At 44.1% G+C, this 23,225-nt stretch overlaps 1 protein-coding gene and 1 non-coding gene across 2 annotated transcripts in view; both read left to right on the top strand.

The window, feature by feature from the left end:
* The first annotated feature begins 2,711 nt into the window (after positions 1-2,711).
* The window catches only part of KCMF1 (potassium channel modulatory factor 1), a 75,172-nt gene continuing 54,658 nt past the window's right edge, over positions 2,712-23,225 (top strand). The window contains exon 1 of the mRNA XM_064572261.1: positions 2,712-3,012. Coding sequence (XP_064428331.1) covers positions 2,997-3,012 — 16 coding nt within the window. The 5' untranslated portion in view covers positions 2,712-2,996. The remainder of the gene's footprint in view (positions 3,013-23,225) is intronic.
* Positions 15,823-15,926, top strand: LOC123852236 (small nucleolar RNA U13). Its single transcript, XR_006792842.1, has one exon. It is a non-coding gene; the product is annotated as a small nucleolar RNA U13 (small nucleolar RNA).

The following is a 23,225-nucleotide window of genomic DNA, read 5'->3' as shown; positions in this document are numbered from 1 at the left end:
ATGGGCTGGCGAGGTAAGGACCTGGAAGAACTCCAGGAGATACTGGGAGAGGAAAGGACTGGAGGAACCATTTCTGGAGAAAAGAAATCATTTGATAGACAATTTGATATAAACACTTTAAATTAACCTTTTCGCGGGACGCCTGGGTGGCTCAGTCGGTTAAGCGTCTGCCTTCGGCTCAGGTCATGATCCCAGGGTCCTGGGATCAAGTCCCACATTGGGCTCCCTGCTCTGCAGGGAGCCTGCTTCTCCCTCTGCCTCTGTCTCTCTCTGTCTCTCATGAATAAATAAAAAAAATAAAATCTTTAAAAAATAAAAAATAAATTAACCTTTTCGGAAATAAAATCTCCCATGTGGCAGGACAGCAAGCAGGCTGTTTTAAATTGAAGGGCCTGACCTTTAACTGAATTGAGAAAATGTTTCCTGCAGCCAAGAAAACTCCAAATAACTATAATATTCCTTAGTCTTATGCAAAGAAGAACAATGTTTAGTCACTTTCTTCCCTTTCTTACTTTTGACTAATTGCAAACAATGGAGTAACTGTCAAAGACCTGATATTCCCTTGAGGTTTAGATACTTATCTGTTTGCTCTCTGAAACAGAATTAGCTAACAACTCCCCAAACCAAAACAAACTAAATCTCTATACTTACTCTTATTCCTTCCTGGAGTGCAGTATTTTTGTCCATTCTCCCACCTGCTCCAGCATACTTTTACTATTATTGACAATGCCTTAACCTCTGTATCTTAATATATTTGCAGACATCATTTACTCATCACAAAATTGTAGGGTGGTGTTGTCCTGACAAGAAACAGAAGCTCCTTAAGCGCTTGGTACCCAGGATCACACACACCAATACTGTAAAGTGCTTAGAAAGACACAGGTAAGCATTCAGTAAGCGTTAGCTAGCCCTGTTGGAAGCCCAGTTCTCTCTATTCCACCAAACCCCAATTATGGCCTGGATGAACCTCTTTCTTCAACAGCTGTGCTGGATTTAATTTAGGCAAAAGCTCCCGAAGTGCAATGGAAATATTTCTTGTGACAAAGTCCTCGCTTAAACCTTATTTGGCTGATATCTAGTGTATCACTAGTTACCACCAAATACAGTCCTTGGGTAAATCTGAGTGACCTAATACTATTCTTTGACTTTAAGAAGAGCTTTTTAATGTCTGAAATCAGGAAGTGCCTTAAAACCAGATTTAATTAAATATGGTAACAAACACTATTTTTACTATGACCTGTGCTATTTTATATACATTTTAGCACTTAATCCTCCAAATACCTACCTGTTATCATTATTAGCCATAGTATCATCTGTAATCATGTTCATTTTAAAGATCGGGAAATCAAGGCAAGGAAGACTGTCATTTGCCCCAGGTCACACAGCTAGTAATGGTGTACAGGATTAAGAGTAGCCTTAGCCTAGAGCCAGAATTAATTTTACACACACACACACACACACCAAAAAACCCAGAACAATTTCAAATATAAAAGGATAAATTAAAATAACCAAAACCAAACATAGGACAAAGAAACGGAGGCTCAGCAGCGTTAAATAACTTATCCAAGGTTACACTGAGGATATCAGAACCAGAATCCAATGGCTGATCTGTCTTGACTCCAAAGCATGGTCTATTTCCACCAAACCACGCTACCGCGAACACGTGACAGTACGCGTATTCGTTGAATTAATAAGCCTGAAAACAAAGTTGACAAGGAAGAGGGTAAAAATGTAAAAGAGAAATGAAAACGGGAAAATGGTTCACGGGCAGGAGAAAAAAGGGAAAAAACAACAATACAACACCCTCGCGCCCCCCCCCAACAGTTTTCCAAGCAGCGCACTGTGGGTGAGCCAAGGTGCTGGATCAAACTTTGCGCGGGGTCCTACCGGACACCCAGGATGGCGGGGGCAGAGTCTCCCAAGAGATGATTCTAGAGGAGCCTGGCTCGGAGCACCGTAGCCAAGCCCGGCCGCCTCCCGCGCCCACGCGTCACCCGGCCAGCCGGGCAACACCCGACGACGACCGGAGGCCAGCCGCCTCTCCGTTCCGAGCAGCTGGCTTAAAAAGAAACACAAACACATGTCCCCAGGCCGTCCGCAGCCTCTCCTCGGGGCCGGGGCTCGCAGTTCGCTTCCCCGGCCGGCAGGACAGACATGCGCCCCAGAGCCAGAGCCCCTCGGGGCCCGCAGCTCGTCGCCGGGCAGCGCCCGCCGCCCGCGGTCAGCCCAGCCCAGCCCAGCCCAGCCCAGCCGGCGGGGGCGCCCACGGCCGGGGCCCGGGTAGGGCCCAGACGGAGCTGGGGCGGCCGGGTAGGCGGGCGCCCTTCGGGCCACGCGGGCCGGCAGTACCGGCGAGCAGCGGGCGCGGGCGGCCGGGCATTTCCTCTTCCTCCCTACGCGCTGCGTGGCGGCGCGGCGGCGGCCAGGCCAGGCCGAGGCCGGGCTCGGGCGCCCGACCACGGCCTGCTGGCGAGCGCGGGCAGGCGCCGCGCCGCCCCCGCCGCGACCGCCTGCCGCGGGGTCTCCAGGCGGCTGGGCCCGGCGCGGGCAACGAGAGGCGGGGCCGGCGTGCGGGCGGCGGAAGGAGGCGGAGGAGGAGGAAGAGGAGGAGGAGGCGGCGGCCGGGAGCCGGGGGAGAGGGGCGGGGGGTGGGCCGGGGGAGGGGAGGAGCGGGATTTGCGGAGCGCGGCGCCGCAGCCGGGAGCCGGCGGGCCCGAGAGTGACCGAGTCACGGCGGGCGCCGGCGGAGCCGCGGCGTCGGACCCGCCTCCTGGAGGAGCTCAGCCCCGGCCAGGCCCGGCCCCATTCCCGCCCCGCGCCGCCTCCCCGCCGCCGCCGCCGCCGCCGCGGGAGCGCTCCCCTGCCCACCCCGCCCCCGCGGCCGAGCCCGGGAGTCGAGTGGGAGTCGGCCGGCCGGCGCGGGCAGCGCCGGGACCCCGCCGGGGACACTGCAGCCGGAGCCCGGGAGGGGCCGCGCCGCCACCGTCTGAACTAGGATGTCCCGACATGAAGGTGAGAGGAGCCCCCGCCCCCACCGCCCGGGCCTCGGCCTACCCCGCCCGGGCCAGGCGCCGCGGAGGGCGGCCGGGAAGCGGCGGAGACTTCGGTCGAGCCCGAGCCGGGCCCGAGGCGCCTGGCCTGGGTGCGAGCGAGCGAGGGCGGAGAGCCGTGGCGGCTCTGCTGCCGCCGCCGCCGCCACGGCCGCGGCCCTGAGCTGGGCCTGGTGCCGGAGGCGGGGCGGCCGGGCCGGCCGGAGGGTTTGCACTGTCATGGGGCGGGGGAGGGGGAGGGGAGTCGGCGGGGCCCGTTACCGGCGGGAGCCCGGCCCTCGGGACTGATACCGGACGCCGCGGCCCGCCTGGCCGGCCCCGGAGCCGCGGGCTCCGGCGCGGCCTAGCGCTCCCGCCGCCCCGGAAGGGCTCGGTGCGGCCGCCGAACGGGGCCGCAGGCGGCGGCGGGAGACAGAGGAGCCGTCCGTGGACCCTGCAGGCGCGTCCGGTCGCCGGGAGACGACGAGCAGTGCCCCTGCCTGCGGGCAACCGCGGGGCGGGTGGGAAGGCTTTGCGGCCGGGGAACGGGAAGCCCCCGCCACCCGGAGCCCGCCCCGGCCTCGCGGCTAGGCCTCGGCGCGTCCCTGGGCTCGGGTAACCAAGTTCCCGGGGCGGATCCGGCCCGGCCGGGGCGAGTAAACTCCCTGCTCGATCGCCCGGTCAGAGCGGGACTCGCTCCGGGCGGGCCGCGGGCCCCTCGCCCTGCGTGCACTACCTACCTAACCAGGTTTCGGTAAATGACCGCGGCGAGGTCTGTTAATGGTCAGGGGGCGTTTTGGACTTGTTTTTCGACCCAAAAACATGATTGGGGTACAGTTGCAAATAAGCAGACAGTTCTAGCCCAGTCCCAGGGCACAAAGAGAAACATGTTTAGGACCGATGTATAGGCGTTGAGCCGGTAAAAAAGAAGTTAACTTCAATTTACTGCCATATGGTTTAGAAAAGGGGGAGGGGGTTGTGTTTTCTTTGTTTCACTACCCCAGGTCTTTAAATAAATAAAAAAGTGTTAAGAGACTTGGCGAAAAGTTTATCCTGGTAAGGTTAATGCAAGATTGTAGAAGTGGCTTGCAAGTTGTGTACTCTTGATTTTAAAATCCTGTATAGGTGATGTAGGAGTGGAGAAAGTTTAGTGAGTCAGATTACTGTGTGCTTCACACCATTGCAAGGGTTTTCTTAGGGAAATGCAGGCCTTAGAATTTCGAGGTTGAAAAACTCAGGTTGATTAAAATTATATTTAGAGCAAGTTTCAGAATTTGTATTATTAATTGCAGTGTTGAGATTGACTCAAAGAACATTTTGTGTTCAAGGATTCTGTATTTTAAAAGGCTCAAAACTAAATACCGTCTTCACTTACTGTGTGCAAGTGTTGGACATTTTGAGATAATAAGGTATTTCGGCTCATGGAAATATTTGGAAACTATGCCCATTTTCCCAACTTTTCCTACTTAATAGGAGTGTATACTCTTATCTCTGTAATTTAAAAGAAGTTATTAAAGCTACAACCAAATTTTAATTTGGGATCTTGAAGTTTATGTCAGATGCAGTCGTGTGTACATGGACCACCTTCAAGACAAAATGAAACTGAGCATGGCTGCAGGCTCTCTTACTCATAAGAACTGGGAGAGTTAAAACTACAGAATCAGCAGTGGAAGAATTGATTTGAGACCCATTCTTCGGCTTCAGAATAACATCCAGATAGTTCCATTCTAATTGAATGGTGTCCTGGGAAGATTCCTTTACCAGTAATCTTTTAGAGTAATTAAAATCCCACAGTGTGAACATTCTTGAATGTAACACAAATTCTGTAATTTAAGCCCATTTCCCCCTATTTGGTCCTGTGGAAAGGCATATGGTTTTGAAACTTATGTTACTTTTTAGTTACTTGAATATTACTGAACCTCAGCACATTAATAGCACACTTTTTCTGGTAACTTACATAATGCCAGATGTTTCTGAAAAAGGAACATTCCTCTAATCCGCCAGTTGAAGACTTACAGTACAATATTTGACAAGTGATTATCTTTTAAGGGGCTAGTTTATGGCCTAAGGCAGGAGTGGCAGTCTCATTAAGAATCACATTTAATTCATTAGATGCATGTTTTGTGGAGTATTAGTTGAGGCTGCCATTATTTTCATCAGTAAAAATTTAATCTATCGACAAATGCAGAGTTTGACACCCTCACTATTATAGTTCTTTCCCCGCTTTTCTCTTTTTTGAGCAAGCACATCCCATTTCTTTTAGCATTTCTTTAGTGGTATGATTTTTGAGCTCTTTTAATCATCTATCCAATCTCCAAATTCTCTGTGGTTCTTGTTTCCTTTCACCATGTGACCCGGAACTGGATGTGGTAGTCTGGTAAAAGATCTGAAATGTGCTGCCTGTAATGTTGTATTTGGATTGTGCTACCTTTTCAGGGCCTTCCGAATGCACGTGATTCGTTACTTTGTCTTTGTGCCCACCCTAAAGAGTTGAAGGATATTATATGTAATGATGTAACTTTGGACAACACAGCCCCAAGATGGACATCTGTCAAGCTTAGAGTCTCAGCCCTGTGAAGCAGTGGACCACCTCTGAGAAAGGAGATGCAACCAGGAGCATAAAGAAATGCTCTAGCTAGGGTTCAGCGTACTTTTTCTGTAAAAGGCCAGGTGGTAGATATTGTGGGCTGGGTGTGCCGTTATGGTCTCTGTCAGCTCTGCTGTTGTAGTACAGAAGCAGCTATGGACAACATGGAAATGAATAAGCACAGCGTTGTTCCAATGAAAACCTTATTTTTGGATGCTGACATTTGAATTTCATATAATTTTCATATGTCATAAAATGTGTCTTTGTTTTACCATTTAAAAAAGGTAGAAACCATTCGTAGCTTGCAGGCCATACAAACGCAGGAGGTGGCTGAACTTGGCCCAGTTTGGCCTGTGGGCTATACTTTGCCTACTTCTTTTCTCAACTAGAGCTTTAGAGAGTTGGTGGAACTGGAATTGTTGGGAGCCCATAAAGGGCCCATTCTTTTTTAAGATGTATTTTTTTTTTTTTTTTAAGATTTACTTATTTGAGAGAGAGAATGAGAGAGAGAGAGCACATGAGAGGGGGGAGGGTCAGAGGGAGAAGCAGACTCCCTGCTGAGCAGGGAGCCTGATATGGGACTCGATCCTGGGACTCCAGGATCATGACCTGAGCCGAAGGCAGTCGCTTAACCAACTGAGCCACCCAGGAGCCCAAGGGCCCATTCTGCTTGGTATTCATTCCATCGTTTCCTTTGGGTGATGGTAAGTTCGGTCCATGGTCTGTACCTCGGTTTCCAGCATGCACCCTGTAGATCGGTAGAGAAGTAATTGTTCTTGAGGGTGGGAAACAGGCTTTCCAACTTCCCAAGACCCTGTCTGAGTGGAGACAGTAGTACTCTGTATTAATTAAGTCTCCTGCTTGCCCACTATGACTTTTCTAGCCAGAATTCCATTTTTCCAGCTTCTAATTCTCTTTGTAATGTTCTTGTCTTGTTAACAAACCTTTTACATCAGTGCTGGGTCACTTTGTGTTCACCATACCGACACCATCTAGTTCCATGTTATACACAGTGAAACCAATCATTGCCTTTTTTATTTGTAAGAATATTTTTTTAATGTTTCACTACGCACTTCTTTTGAATATGTTTAAAAAATAAGAATGTTATTCAGAGCTTAAAATCCATTTAATAGCTTGGCAAATTAAAAACATGTCAAATTACTCAGTGCTTATTAGCTAAAATGAAATTATGAATGTTCTTGCATGAGTTCAAGCCTAATTGATTACCTGCAGTTAGGAACACATTTATTGCCTTAATTCAGTCAACCTTTTTTCAAGTTGTTAGTATATATAGGGCACTTTGCTAGGAACCACGGAATGTGGGGGTGAATGAATGAGACCCAGCTCCTCACCTTAAATTTGGTGGCACAGCATCCACAGACAAATGTGAGACATGCCATAGGAATGGATAAATTAATTGATAACAAAATAATTACCAGCTTTTTTTTTAACCGAATTTCCCGACTTCAGAGAGGGAATCTGTTTTTCTTCAGTGCCTTCTTAACTTTTTGGTGGGCTACTCTTGATTTTGGAAAAAATTGGAGATTTCACATAGAGTCCTTTACTGGATTTATATTTCCCCTAGTTTTTAGAAGATTTTCATATGTAAAAATGATAGCAAGTAAGTGAACAGGTAGGTGATCATATTGTTATTCCCAGAAGCAACTGATACTGTTTATTTTCCAACTGTAAAGTACAGAAGTAGGTAGGCCATTAATCTAGCTTTTGAAAGTTGTACCATTTTTTGACATTTTGCCACTGTTGTTAGTAGATTTAAATTTTCTCTTCTCTAAAAAATGTTATCTGACCCTAAAGCATACAGGCAGATGATCCCAGAGTGATGTGCAATAACTTTGTTTTTAGGATTTGGGAACTGCAAAGCCAGGATTGGTAATTGGCTTGTGATTTTAATGTGGTGACTTTTGCCTTCCTGTAAGTGAAGTAAATTGACTCCCACTGAAAAGATTTTTACCAACATGTCAGACCATTTATTTTATTTTAACTATGATCTGTTAAAAGATTATGACATTCTTAAGACTTTTTCAATTCAAGAAATCGTGAATTACATTTACCTTGACTTTCAATAAAAGATAGATAAGAATGTAAATATTTTAATTTCTGGGGTCTTCGATTTTATGATTTCATAAAACTGACTTGGGAACTCATTTTCCCCATATTTTGACATTCGTGTTTAAGTTAAAATGTCATAAAATATAATTTTCTTATTTTAAATTGGAAATTTAATCTGGAAGAAATTCCTTTCAGTCTTAGGATTTTAAGATGTATTAGCAGCAATCTTGTTTAAAGATTGAAAACTTTTTTACAATAAAAACTTAATACACTTCTGATGTGAAACAAATCCCTAGGTTAAGCTTGCAATATCTTAAAAATGAAGAAATCTGTGCACTTATGAGTCATAATTTTCAAAACATCAGCTTTATAACATTTACCATATACATTTGCTGAGGTTTACAGGTTTTTGTTTTAAACTGGAGGTTCCAAAAGCTGTTTTTAGTGAAGGTTAAGGTATCGTTGGATTATCCTAGAAATAGTGTTTTTTAATATTACAGTATAAATATTCCTGGGGGGCTATTTTCATGAGCATGAACTCGAAACATTTCCTACATTTTATATTCATAAAAGCTCAGGGGCGCCTGGTTAAGCATCAGACTCTTGATTTCAGCTCAGGTCATGATCTCAGGGTCGTGAGATCTATTATTAAAATATCTGTTTGTAAAAAATTAATTCCATATTAATTTTAGTGTTGTGCTAGGAGCCATGATGTTTTTCAGTTTTTTTAAATGATAAGGTATAGATATTTCAGTTGCTGAAGTTATTCATTAAAATTGAGGAAAGAGGGGTGCCTGGGTGGCTCAGTCCATTAAGCATCCAACTCTTGATTTTGGCTCAGGTCCTGATGTTAGGATTGTGGGATTGAGCCCATCATGGGCTCCGTGGCTCAGCGCAGAGTCTGCTTGTCCCTGCTTGCACTCACACGTTCCCTCTCTCGCTCTCTCTCTCAAATAAATAAATAAAATTGTTAAAAAAAAAAAAATTGAAGAAAGAGCCCTTAAGAGGTGTACAATCAGAATTTTTTTTTTTTTTAATATTTTATTTATTTATTTGTGTGAGAGAGAATGAAAGAGAGCACATGAGAGGGGGGAGGGTCAGAGGGAGAAGCAGACTCCCTGCCGAGCAGGGAGCCCGATGCGGGACTCGATCCCGGGACTCCAGGATCATGACCTGAGCCGAAGGCAGTCGCTTAACCAACTGAGCCACCCAGGCACCCTACAATCAGAATTTTTAAAAAATGTATTTATTTTTATATATTAGCCATGTCCTGATCCATGATGGAGATATGTGAAAAGGCAGACAGTTTCCTAAGGGAACATATTACCTAGATTCCATGGAAAGGAAGTGAGTGATTAAGAGAAGAGAGGATGTTCTTGGGATGGTTAGACAAGAGGACAGGACATTGTTGGCAGAGGAAAGTTAGGCAAGGTGGGCGTGAAGCTTGGGCCTGAGTACCAGGAGGTGAAAACTCAGTGTCCTATGAAACTAGCAAGAGATGAATTTCCTTGTTAGGCACTTTCCGGGGTGCCATCCCTACTCTACCTCTCTTACCACCCTCCCGCAGTGTTTGCTAATGGCGGTTTTAGTTGTCTTTCTGGATAGTAAAAAAGCAGTGTGGGTCCATCCGGTTCATGTACGTGGTCAGTTTATTTCTTCCATGGCCACAGTGCCAACCAGCAGTCCAGCAGATTTTGCCAAAGGACACAAGGAGTATTGGAAGTACAGATGGACCCCTGCAAGTCTATCACTGCTGCTAGAAAAAAAACAACTGAAATCACAAGAGTGGGTCAGTCAAGTCACCTTTAGCTAGGAGGGACAGACATCATGACTAATTAGGTTTAGCATTATGTCCTGCTGAATCGTGTGGGGTTTTTTTTTTCCTCTCTTGCTAGTACTCAGTGCCAGTGTCCTGAACTTAAGCTTTTTTTTTTTTTTTTTAATAGTAAGAGGATTTTCATTAGAGTCACTTTAGAGTGCTAACTTGGGGAGCTAGGAGAACAGTCACAGGCATATTCAATTATAATTTATTTTTTGGTTTTGACTTTTATTTCTTTCATTGTTCCTTGAAGACTTGTTACCCTCCCCTCCCACCCAGTAAAGTTAAGGGTCCCTCTAGTGGCACTCCTGCCTTATTCTCCAAGTATTTTTTTATGCTGTAATTGTTTGCTTGTCTGCCTCCCCAGGAAGCCACCTGAAAGGTAGGTATAGTGTTACGCTTACCTTTGTGCCCTGCCACCGAGCACAATGTCTGGCCTTTGGGAGGCCAGACATCTGAACACTTGTGGGTGATTGTTAGAGATGTTGTTACTTGTCTAAAAAATGGTGAGACTAGAAACTGCTATCTTCTGTTTTTATCTGGGAAGCTGGTTAAGAAGGAGGGAGAATGTGGGAAAGAGGATTTGGAACTTTTCATAAAAGTAAGAGGGGATGGATAAACTACACAGAACAAAAAAATTTAAGGGGAGCTGACTCCTGGGGGAATGGTTTGGGATTAGATCCGGGTACTGTTTTTGTTTCTACTTCTAGCTCTGGTTTCGGATTAACTGGCTGTGGGTTCTGAATATTAATTGCACCTTGTGTGAGTTTTCTGATTCATTCAGTTATTCATTCAGTGGATATTTATGGACTTCGCACTGAGTACCACTCAAAGTCATCTCCAGAGCTTGCCCCAAGTTGGTGACCCTTTCTGCAGGATGATAATATTCAGTGGGTTTGAAACACCTTTGGGAATTAAATGCTTTCCTGTTGCCCAGGCTGTGGTTCTTTTCCAGTATGCTGGAATTAGTCCTTGAAGTTTATATTTTATGACAGGGTAATTAAATCATGTACGTATTTTAATGTTTTGGCAATATTCATCTCCCCCTCCTTTTTCTTTTCTTCTTCTTTTTTAAGCTTATTTTCATTTAAGTTTCTCAGTACTTCCAATTCTGCCCAGCAGGACATTTCTTTCCTTAACAGTATTGCCCTTGGACTATAGAAGTCTCAACACACATCTGCATATGTTAGAGTATGTTCAAGAAGGTTATTCCTTGTAGGTTTATAAGTATCTTTTTGATGCTTAGAGAGAAAAGAGCTCAAGGGATAAAATGTTTAAATTTTGTATTCAGTTTAGTTTTTTTGGTGCAGAGGCTTAATGGTTATATAGCAACTGTTGAGTGAGAAACTAGATGGTACTTCTTTTTGGTATTCTTCTCAGTCAGTATTCTCCTTTGGTGTCCTCTATGGTTGTAGAGGTTTGGCAGTGCAAGGAAATGAGAAACTTTCTAAATTAGGAGTTAAGGCCATTGCAGCAAAACAGGCAGGAATTATTTAAAGGGGTTGCTGCAGGGGCGCCCGGGTGGCTCAGTTGGTTAAGTGGCTGACTTCCACTCAGGTCCTGATCCCAGGGCTCCCTGCTCAGCAGGGAGTCTGTTTTTCCCCCTCTCCCTCTGCCCCTCCCCCCACTCATGCGCATGTGCCCTCTCTCTCTTTCTCTCTCAAATAAGTAAAATCTTAAAAAAAATAAAAATAGGGGGCGCCTGGGTGGCTCAGTTGGTTGAATGTCTGCCTTCGGCTCAAGTCATGATCCCAGGGTCCTGGGATTGAGCCCCACATCCGGGCTCCTTGCTCAGCAGGGAGCCTGCTTCTTCCTCTTCCTCTGTCATCCCTTTCCACTGTCATCCCTCCCCCACCCCCCACTTGTGCTCTCTGGCTCTATCTCTCTGTCAAATAAATAAATAAAATCTTAAAGGAGTTGTTATAGATGTGTCTCTTCTATAAGAATGAAATACATACTAGGTAACTGGGGGTGTTTGGGTATTGGGATCCAGGTAATTTTCATAATCAGAGATCTTACATTCTGCCTGATAAGCTAGGGATTCTGATACAGTTAATTGCAATTTGAAATTAATGTAAAATGTGCAGTTTGTGTGTGTGGCTATATATACGGATATACATAGTGGTCACAGAGGAGGGACTGATCTTCCCTTCCCTAGGAAAAATGGTGATCAGACCTGAAGTGACAGTGGATGAGCACCTGACCCATGGTTTTCCTGACATCCCATGTCAGACATACCACATAGCTTCATGTTCTTTCTTGCTCCATGTAATTTTCTACAAGCTTTTTAGAAATCACCCAAAGGAAGAGGAGAGAGCAAGTCTACTTGCAGAATTGGATTAGACCATCACTATACCATAGAAATCTAGTGCAAGCCACATGTAATTTTAAATTCTCTGGTGGGGGGTCCTAGGTGGCACAGTCGGTTAAGGGACCCACTCTTGGTTTCAGCTCAGGCTGTGATCACAGGGTTGTGAGATGGAGCCTGTGTCAGGCTCCATGCTTGGTATGGAATCTGCTTGAGATTCTCTTTCCTTCTCCCTCTGCCCCTCCCGCTTGTGTGTGCACACGAGCTCTCTCTCTCAAATAAGTAAATAAATCTTTAAATTTTCTGGTAGCCACAGTAACAAAGCCAAGGAGGTGAAATTAATTTATTTTTTAAAATATTTTATTTATTTATTTGAGAGAGACAGCGATAGTGAGAGAGAGCTCGAGCAGGAAGGAGGGAGAGAAGCAGACACCCCGCGGAGCAGGGAGCCCGATGTGGGGCTTGATCCCAGGACCCTGGGATCATGACCTGAGCCGAAGGCAGAGGCTTAACCATCTGAGCCACCCAGGTGCCCCGAAATTAATTTAAATAGTTTAATACTTTAACCCAATATATCCAAATTAGCATTTAAACATGTAATCAGCATAAAAATTATGGGTTTTTTTCTTAAAAAATTTAAAAATCTAGTGTATATTTTACAGTTAGTACACTTGAGTTCAGATACTAAATTTGGATCAAAAATACTTGATCTTAGCTGAGAATCATCTTTAGACTCATGCATTGGGGGTCTGCTAATACATTTTTTGATCCCATACAGTCTCTTTTTGTAGGTACATTTTGATGTAGTATTGCCATCTTCTTAATGGTCCATTCATTAACATTCTGGATTTTTGCTTCTTGAAGTTCTTTCCTAAGAACCAAGATTTTACCTTACTTTTTCACCTTAAATTTTTTTTTAAGTTTTATTCATTCATTTGAGACAGAGAGAGAGAGAGCATGAGCAGAGGGAGAGGCAGAGGGAGAGGGAGAAGCAGGCTCCCCGCCAAGCCAGGAGCCCGATATGGGGCTCGATCCCAGGACCCTGGGATCATGACCTGAGCCGAAGGCAGACGCTTAACCATCTGAGCCACCCAGGCGCCCCTTTAAAATTATTTCTTAACCTATGTTAGCAACATAGAACCATTACAATAGAAAACTACTTTATAAACAGCTACAAATGTATATAAATTATAATCCCTCTGTGGGCTATTCAGATTGGAAGAGTAAATATTGGCCTCAGGGTGATTTTAATGTGAGTTTGGGGGGTTATTTTAAGTCTTCTGTGATGACGAACGTAGAACTTGTAAAAATTGTTACTAGTCCATTGCAAGTTCTGTTATGGTGGATTCAGGAGGTAGTTGTAGGTTCTGTCTGGTGGTGATAGACTTTTTATCATTTGAAGAAAGTGACCTCCAGGCTTGGTAATTTATTGTAGGTGTATTTCATTGTAATAAGATTGGCTTTCTAGTATCCTTTCGGAAAAGGCCTTTGGCATCTAACAATAGAAAAAGCAGGTGGTTATGATTCGTCCTCAAAGTAATTTTAAGAAAATTGGGGCATGGGGGCGCCTGGGTGGCTCAGTCGTTAAAAGTCTGTCTTCGGCTCAGGTCATGATCCCAGGGTCCTGGGATCAAGCCCCGCGTCGGGCTCCCTGCTCAGCGGGAGGCCTGCTTCTCCCTCTCCCACTCCCCCGCTTGTGTTCCTGTTCTCGCTAACTCTCTCTCTGTCAAATAAATAAATAAAATCTTAAAAAAAAAAAAGAAAGAAAATTGGGGCATGTGACTGGCTCAGTCCATAGAGCATGAGACTCTTAATCTCAGGGTCCTGAGTTCAAGCACTGTTCGAAGTGGAGCCTACTTTAAAAAAATTAAAAAAAAAAAATTTTTTTTTTTTAAAGTAATTTTAAGAAAACTGATTATGAGCTAATAGCCCACTCTCAAGGTTAGCCAGCCACTGGTGATTTCTCTTTTTTACCTGTTTGGCGTATTGTTTTAGCCAGTTAGAGCTAGATTTGCAAGTAAAAACAGTGTTTGGGAGATGGTCTGTAAAAAATTAAAGACCTTGTGGTGTTTGCCTTCATTTCACTGAGGCAACATTCCCATGGAACAGTTTTATGGTTGTCTTCTTTTTCAGTCCTGCCCCCCCCCCCAACCAGATCACTGGAACATCAGGAATTTATGGCTTTTTTTTTTTAACAGTATAAAAATACTAGTACTATATGGTTTGTGGGTGCTCTTACCCACTGGTTCTCAAAGAGTAGTTTAGGACCAGCACTATCAGCATCACCTAGGAACTTGGCTAGAAATGCAGACTCTTGGAGCCTACCGTGGACCTACTGAATCAGTTTCTGGGGGTGGAGCCAAGGCATTTGTGTTTTAACAGGCTTCTCCCTGGACCCAGTTATGACCAAAGCATTTATGTGTGAGATGGTTATTGCTGGTGATAGGGGCACACAATGGTTGTGGTACCATTTTTCATGGTATGGTACTAACTAAAGGGAAGTACAGTTGCTGACCTTGGCCTCATTATTCTTGAACGCCATGTTACTGTCACCCAACGAAGTGGAAGAGAGTTGTGGCTCTCCACTCCAGACCAGTACCATTAATTTACTCAACACATGTTTATTGAATTTATTGAATGTGTACCTAGGGCTAGGCACTATTCTGGCCTCAAGGATACCATGATGAGAACAAAACAGAGAAGATTCCTGTCCCTATGACACTCATATTCTTTTTTTTTTTTTTTTTAGTGACCCATTCTATTAGAAGGAATATATCAGGGGTACATGGCCTCTGAGCCAAACCCAGCCGGCTGCTTGTTTTTGTAAATAAAGTTTTATTTGAACACAGCTGCATCTGCTCATTTACATATTGTCTAAATTGCTTTTATACTATAATGGCAGAGTTGAGTAGTTGTGACAGAAAAAGCTGAAAATATTTACTATTTGGCTTTTTATAGAAAAAGCTTGTGGATCCCTGGGGTAGACCATAAAAGAATAAATGTGTACTAGAGTGTTAGGTGGTGACAAGTATTATGCAAAACCATACAGTGGGTTAAGGGAATAGAGAGTGGGGCCTTCCTCATACTGTGGTCAGGGAGGACCTTTTTGAAGATGGGACATTAAAAGAAAAAAACTTTGAATTAAGTGAAGGATATTTAAAGAAGGAAGGGGGCCCCTGGGTGGCTCAGTCAGTTGAGTGCCTGCCTTCAGCTCAGGTCATGATCAAGCCCCCTGCTCAGCGGGGAGACTGCTTCTCCCTACCCCTCTGCCACTCCCACCTGCTTGTGCGCACTTTCACTCTCTCTCTGTCTCTGTGTGTGTCAAATAAAATCTAAAGAAGGAAAGATAACGGGGGAGGATATAGCAGGTGCAGAGATGCTGAAACTTAGAATGTTCTGGGAACAGCATGGAGGCCACTGTGGCTGGAAGACCATGATTGAGAGGGAAAGGGAAATGAAGTGACCATAGCCAGGGCCAGATCCTATATACCCTTGTATTGTGGGCTGTGGTGAGGGCCCTTTAACTGTGAGTATTGAGAAATACATTTTCGGAGCCCTTCTATAGGGCTCTTCTATAGAGGGGTCTTTTTGGCTAAACAAATGGCAGAGGCTGGAAACTAAATACCTAGTGTTGTAGCACATTCTAACATCTCTAAGAAACATTTCTTTACAAACTTTCCCCTACGCTCATTACTCTTTTAAGATTTGTCTTCCTCAGCCCCTGTGTATCTATGTATTCTATTTAGCTGATGGTCCTTGTAGGGTGTGGGGTTTGGTAGAAAGCAAATATCTCTGGTTTAAATGTAAAACGCTTGAGCCTAGAAATTGGGTCATCTACATTAGCTTTCAAACTTGAAAAAAATACAACACAGAGTAAGAAATGTATTTCATATTATGATCCAGCAGTTACATACAGATGTAATGAAGTAAGAGTTTCACAAAGCAGCACTCATCTTTACTATGAGAGATGTATTTTATTTTCTATTGTTTAATTAAAAACAGAATCCTGACCTTTTTGTAGTTCCTAAGCATGGCGATTGGCTGCTCACCGCGTGTGTTGACGTGCGCCTCCCTCAGACCTTGCTACCACCTCGGCACATTACCCACGTGAGGCGGGGAAAAACGCTAGTTGTGACCCAGATTGGTTGCACATTCTACTCAGGGTTTGTGACTTGCTATTTGAAAAACACTGGCCAACGCTGTCTAATCCAAAACTTTAAGTCCTTACGTGCAAAGTATTGTGATAGGTACAGAGACAAATAGAAAATCCTAACAATTTTTCCTTTTGGAGGGGGGTATTGGAAGGTCCAAGTATATGAGATAAACTAGCTGTAGTATGACTGGGACGGTAAGTGTCACCTCAGTTATTACAGCTTCCATGGTGTTGGCAAGTGGAATAGAATGGTTTTGGGTGTCAGAGAAGGCATTCTCAAAAGGGTGGCATTTAAACTGAAGACTTGAAGAAATAACTGGGTTTTTTTAAATTGAAGTATAATTGACATAGAATATTACATTAGTTTCAGGTGTACAACATCGTGATTGGATATTTATATACATTATAAAATGATCACCACAAGTCTAGTTCCCATCTGTCACTGTACAGTGTTTTTACAATATTAATGACTGTATTCCCTATGCTGTATTACTGTATTTTTATAACAAGAGTTGGGGATTAGGGCCGTCTACCAAGTGAGAGAATGGTAGGGGGTAAACTAGAGAGCTAAGAAAACATGAGGTGTGTTGGAGAGAGGTGGATGGGACAACACTGAGACCGGAGTTTCTGGAACAGAAGACTCCTGTATGTAAGTGGTGGGAATGAGGTATTAGACGGACTGATTGATTTACTAGGAATCCAAGGGGGAAGTGGGACAGGGACCCATTTGTTCTGACTTCCAGCTCAGTGCTAGAAGTCTGTTTTCTCTTCTGTAAGAGAAAGATACTGAGATCTGTTTAGCCTCTCTCCAAGGGTTATTTTGGAGATGAAATGCAAGCCAGGTAAGAATGTTTTCTGAGTAAAATAAAGCACTGCATAAATGTTAGGTGATGGTATTTTTATCATGGGACTAAGATTAAAAAGGAAGACTGGAGCAAGGTAGATAGGTAAGGATTTAGATTGCCACACTGAAGTCATCTTTGCCTTTTTCCATATAGATTATGGGTTGGAAGAGGGGGTAGTACACCAAAAGTTTTAAGCAGAAAAAAGGCATGGTGAAAAGTGGTATGTTTTAGGAAGATTAGTGTGGTAGCGCATGCGGTATAGAGTGGTGCCTGTGGTGGGGAGACCAATCAGAGCTTTTTTGGTGGAATAAGCTTGAAGTTAAAGGGGACTGAAGCAGTCAGTGGCAATAGGAATGAAAGGAAAAAGATGACTTGAGGTAGTCTTATTGCAGGAGAACAAGGACTAAAGTATAATTTCAGGACAGCCAGCCTGTGCACTGGAAGAATAGCAGGTTTTTCTAGTAAATGAGGAAGATAGGAGGGGAGAGATGGGGAGCAGTTGGGGGGAAGAATAATTTTCAGCTTTTGGCATTTTCAGTTTAAGGTGATGCTGGGCCATTAGGTAGAAATCAGGAATTGAGAAATACTACCCTGGGGCTCAAGAGAGAGAAATCTTGGCTAGGGATAAGAATTTTATAGCTCCCTACTTTGAAGCCTGGGGATTTGCTAGATTTCTAAGGAAGAAAAGATTTAGAAAAGGGAGGATTGGAGACATAAGAGAACCATGACTGTGATGTGACTTGCAAGCCACAGAGACCCTTTCCTGACCACCCATTTTTCTATAATAGCACTTGTCACGCAAGTATTAACTTACTTCTACAGATGCAGGCTGCTTTGACTAGAAGTGAGAGGTAGAGTAGATGTAGGAAGGGAGAAACTAATTGATACTGCTATATTAATAGTAGTATTTATTGAGTGCTTACTGTCTGCAGGCACTGCTTAGCATTCACATGACCAACCCATTTAAGTCTCATAACAGTCCTGAGAAATATGTATTATTATCCACGACTTACAGATGAGATTGATGCACTGAGAAGTTAAGCATCTTGTCCAAGGTCATACGGTCTGTGATAGAGCTGGGATTCCAACCAGGGCCTGACTTCTTTTTTATTTTTTTTTAAAGATTTTTTTTTTTTTTTTTAATTCATGAGAGACAGAGCGAGAGAGAAAGGCAGAGGAAGGAGCAGGGAGCCCAATGCGGGACTCGATCTCAGGATCCTGAGATCATGACCTGAGCCGAAGGCAGACGCTTAACCATCTGAGCCACCCAGGCGCCCCAGGGCCTGACTTCTTAACATTAAGTATAACTAACTCTGTACTGAGCACTTTATAGACTGGTTCCTACAGCAGGGACCCTGATTAAAAGGCTTAGTAAAATTTCAGAACAACCCAGCAAGATATGTTAACCCATTTTACAAATTAAGAAATTGAATCTCAGAAAGGTTGGGTTATTTGTGCTAGGTCACACAGATAGTAAGTGGTAAAGCCAGGATTTGAACCAAGTTCTGTCAGAAACCAAAGCCCATGTTCATTTATATTTCACTTGGAGGTCAGCAGACTTTTTTCTGTACAAGCTATAGCAAATACAGCTTTGTGGGCCATATGGCCTACATTGCTGCTACTCTACACCGTTGAGGTATGAAAGCAGCCATAAGACTAAACATAAACAAGTGAGCATGGCTATGATCCAAAAAATCTTTATGGACTCTGGAATCTAAATTTCATATAATTTTTAGGCATCACCAAATATTCTTAAAAATTATTTCTTTTCTAAACATTAAAAAATGTAAAAACTATTCTTAGCTAGCAGGCTGTACAAAAACAGGTAGTGGGCCACATTTGGCCCATAGGCCATGGTTTGCTGACGTCTACTTGATTTTACTTATTTTTTTAAAGATTTTATTTTTAAGGGGTGCCTGGGTGGCTCAGTCAGTTAAGCATCTGCCTTTGGCTCAGGTCATGATCCCAGGGTCATGGGATTAAGTCCCCATGTCGGGCTCCCTGCTCAGCGGGGAGTTTGCTTCTCCCTCTCCCTCTGCCCCTCCCCTCTGTTCGTGCTTACGTACACGCTCTCTCTCTCTTTCAAATAAAATCTTTTTAAAAAGGGTGCTTGGGTGTCTCAGTCAGTTAAGCATCTGCTTTCGGCTCAGGTCATGATCCCGGAATCCCAGGATCGAGTCCCACATCAGGCTCCCTGCTCAGCGAGGAGTCTGCTTCGCCCTCTGCCCTTCACCCTGGCTTGTGTTCTCTCTTGCTCTCTCTCTCTCTCAAATAAATGAAATCTTAAAAAAAAAAAAAATCTTTAAAAAAAATTTCTTTAAGTAATCTCTACACTGAACGTGGGTCTTGAACTTAACGCTGAGAGCAAGAGTTTCATGCTCTACCAATCAAGGCAGCCAGGTGCCCCTGCTGACCCCTACTTTATTCCATTCATTTAATAAGTATATTTTGAATACCATCTCTAAGTGGAGATGTTATGTGGGGCACTTGGGACAAAAAAAAGCCAGCCCTCTTAAGATGAGAGAGGTGATTATAATATATCGTAAGAAGTATAATAAATTTATACTTACAGCATATAGTCAATAGATGATGGAGGCTCTCTGTTTCTTGGATGAATTCATGAAGGCATCCCAAGAGAAGTTATGCATTTGAACTGGTAGTTGATGGATTATGGGGTGTTGTGGTGTTGGGGAGAGTATCCCATGGAGGGAGACTTGAACAGAAAGGGTTTTCCTTTGAGGAGAGACCATAGAAATTTAGCATTACTGAAGCAGAAGGAGGGGGGTGGGGGTGGGGGGGAGGCTAATGCCACGCGATGAACTTTGTGGCGTAATAGGGAGTGAATTTTTAGGAAATTTTAAGCCAGGAATTTGATTTTTGTGTTCCCGAAGGATAGCCCTGAAAGACGGATTTGCAGGGAGGAGGGGGACAGTTAAATTACAGTAAGATCAGAAAGTTGCTGTACTGCATGCAAATAGGAGACATACTTGGTGATTAATTAGACATATTGTGGAAGAATGAAAAGTCTAAGAAAACTGGGGAGTTTTGGCTTGATTAGTTGGGCAGTGCCATTCACCAAGATGCCTGTCTAAGACAGAAATATGCCTTGAGGGAGAAGGTAGGAAGCAGGGGAAAGAGAAGTGATTTCCATTTTTAGCATGTTGGATTTGAGGTACGTATGGGAAATCCAGGTAGAAATGTCCAGGGGCAGTTGAACATGTGGGTCTGGAATTCAGAAGAGTTTGGACTTAATCCATAGTAGAAGAGTTGGTTGCGCAGTGATGGTGAGAACACATGGATTGAGAAGATGAGGGGAGACTGATCACTAAGCCATTGAAAACATTTAACATTTAAGGAGCAGGAGACTGTGTCAATGGGAATAGTCTGGAGAGTAGGAAGAGAACCAGGAGAGAACGCTGGCGTTGAAACTTAGGAAGGCGATTTTCTGGGAAGGAGGATTCAGTCAGTATTGCTGCAAATAGGTCAAGAAGACAAGGAATGAAGTGTTTGTTGGCTGGAGCTATTAGAGTGAGAAAGTTGTGGAATTCAGTGAGCACTTTTTTTTTTTTTTTAAGATTTTATTTATTTATTTGACAGAGATAGAGAGCACAAGTAGGCAGAGGGAGAGGGAGAAGCAGGCTTCCTGCTGAGCAAGGAGCCCCATGTGAGACTCTGTCCCAGGGTCCTGGGACAGAGGAGCTCAGACTGCAGGGTGTTCAATCCTCAATGAACATTAGAAGTTAGGAACGCTACCTAAAGATTTGGCTGTGAAGGGGAGGAGAGATGTCAACAGCTAAAGGTATCTCTAGCACCTAGAGCAGGTTTTGGCAGATATTAGAAACTGGGAAAATTTGGGCACCTGGGTGGCTCAGTCGGTTGGGCGTCTGCCTTCGGCTCAGGTCGTGATCCCAGGGTCCTGGGATCCAGTCCCACATCAGGCTCCCTGCTCGGCAGGAAGCCTGCTTCTCCCTCTCCCTCTCCCCCTCCCCCTGCTTGTGTTCCCTCTCTTGCTGTGTCTCTCTCTGTCAAATAAATAAATCTTAAAAAAAAAAAAACTGGGAAAATTCATTCACTCAATAAATACTGTGCCAGTAGGCACACAGTATTTGAAACTGGGGATAGAGTAATGAAAGATAAGAAGTTCTCATTGTGGGGCTTACATTTTAATTGGGGGAAGAGGGCAGAAAAGAAACCTGTAATATAATTTTGACTCATGATAAATACTCTGAAGAAAGTAAAGGAGAGTGAGGCAGTAAGGATTGAATATGTTGGAAGGGTAATGGAGTGATCTGTGTGGCTATTTTTAAGAGTGGTCAAGAAGGTCTTTCAGAGGATGTGGTCTTCCCTCCCTCCTTTATCCCCTCCTTCCCTCCCTTCCTTCCCTTCCTTCCCAAGAGAGCTAGAGTATGAGCGGGGAAGGGGTGGTTGGGAGGAGAGTGAAGGGAGAGAAAATCCCAAGCAGGCTTCACACCCAGAGCAGACCCGATGCTGGGCTTGATCTCATGACCCTGAGATCATGACCTGAGCCAAAATCAAGAGTCAGAGGCTTAATCAGCTGAGCCACCCAGGCGCCCCAGATGTGCTCCTTTCAAGCAGAGACTTCATCAAAAATAAAGCCCTGGAGTTAGAGTAAAGTAGGTTGTTTGAGGAACAGTGGTTGGGAGCTGACTAGGCAGGGAGGGAGAGGAGAGAAGACGAGGTAGGGATAAACTGAGGCCAGATTATGTGGGACATTTATAGGCCTGGTAAGACATTTGAACTTAATTCTTTGTAGGGCTACCAGGACTTGCTGGTGTAGTATAGGCCAAAGCATGTGGGTAGGAAGAGGGCCACTTACTGAGACGGGGAGGGCAGGAAGAGGGAAGGAATTTTTTTGGGGGGGGGTGTCAACAGTTCTCTCTCAGACATACTAGGTTAGAGATGTCTGTTAGATGTTCAAGGGGAGGTGTGTATGCCACCTGGGTGAGTGACCTGGAGCTGAATTGGCTCAGCAGGATCATTAGAGATCTTGAAGTCAAGACTTGATGGAACTGTGTTGCTCCTCTCTCCAGTTTAGTGTGACTTGAGTTCCTCAAACCTTTTATTAGGTAAAAATGTCTGTTTCAGGGCCTTCCGACCTTGTCTTTTTTTCTCAAAGTAGCAGGAAAGAGGCAGCATGGAGCAGAGAGCCTCCTGTGTGTCCCGTGGCAGGTCTAGACCAGGACAGCGCCCTGTGGGAGGTAGGCTGGCTTGGCAGCTGGGTAACGAATTCGTTTATTTTCATTCTTTTTCTCACGAATAAAATCAAGAGGTAGATAGACTAATAGACCTTTTGGTCCAGAAGGAAATCAACCTTCCTTTTTTTTTTCTCCAAATAAAATTGTGTTCTAGAAAGGTTGAGTCATACTACTTGAGATCTTAGTGAGGACTAGAATTCAGATCCCATGACTGATTCCAACCCATTTTCTACTGTATATGCTGTTGAGATGAAGTGACCCAAAACTATAGGCTCAGAGTTTATTTATTGGTTTGTAGACTAATACTAGAGGCTAGACTTCTGCAGGGAGTAAAATTTTCCTGTTTACTCAAGTTTTTTTCAGAGATGCTAAATAGTAAAATTTAAGAATGGGATTTTGGAGCCAGACTGCCTGAGTTCAAACCCCCCTTGGTCACTTACTAACTATGACATCAGTAAGTTGTTTATCTCTCTGTGAATCATTTCATGAAATGGGCATAATGCTTACTAACCTTGGGGTGGTTGGTCAGTGGTTATTATATATAAAATAGGCTAGTGCCTGGCATATAACAAGCACTCATTATTTGAGCCATCTTCATCATTTTCATCTTGGATATAGAAAATAGCTGTTTATCATACTTCTAAATTCTTTGCATATAATTTGAGTACTAACAATATGCAAGGTATATTTCCTTATATAAGATATAGTCCCTGCCCTCAAGGAATTTGCATTCTAAAGGAGCAGGAAGGATAAAAATACAGGAGATACCAAAAGGCTTACCTACTTAAGATTAAAAGGCCAGTGAGAGCCAAGAATAGCCTTTTCCTTTTCTGACATTCTGTAAATCAAAGTGTTCAGATGAAGGCATGGAGACTGAGGGAAGGGATTTGAGCCAGCTTTGTGGAGAAGGGATTTGCCTGGATAGAGTAGAAGCAGATAGACATTCCAGACCAATGCCGTAGGCAGAAATGAGGGTGTAATACAAAGGCCAAGGCAGGAAAACACACAGGAGATTTTGTGAACAGTAGAACAAATTTGCTAAGGAAAAGGCCCATGAAAGATAGTAGTGAAAAGGATCCATGGAGAACATATACCAAGACCACGCATACCAAACTTAGCTCTTTTTTTGATTAGGCTTCTTAATTGGTGTATCAAGGGGCGCCTGGCTGTCTCATTTGGTAGAGCATGGGACTCTTGA

Source organism: Mirounga angustirostris, unplaced genomic scaffold (assembly GCF_029215605.1).
Source record: "Mirounga angustirostris isolate CCGP_5_RB_7025 unplaced genomic scaffold, mMirAng1.0.hap1 SCAF_10, whole genome shotgun sequence".
Classification (NCBI taxonomy): Eukaryota; Metazoa; Chordata; class Mammalia; order Carnivora; family Phocidae; genus Mirounga; species Mirounga angustirostris.
The sequence above is the reverse complement of the archived record's forward strand: the minus strand, read 5'-3'. Positions and strand labels throughout refer to the sequence as shown.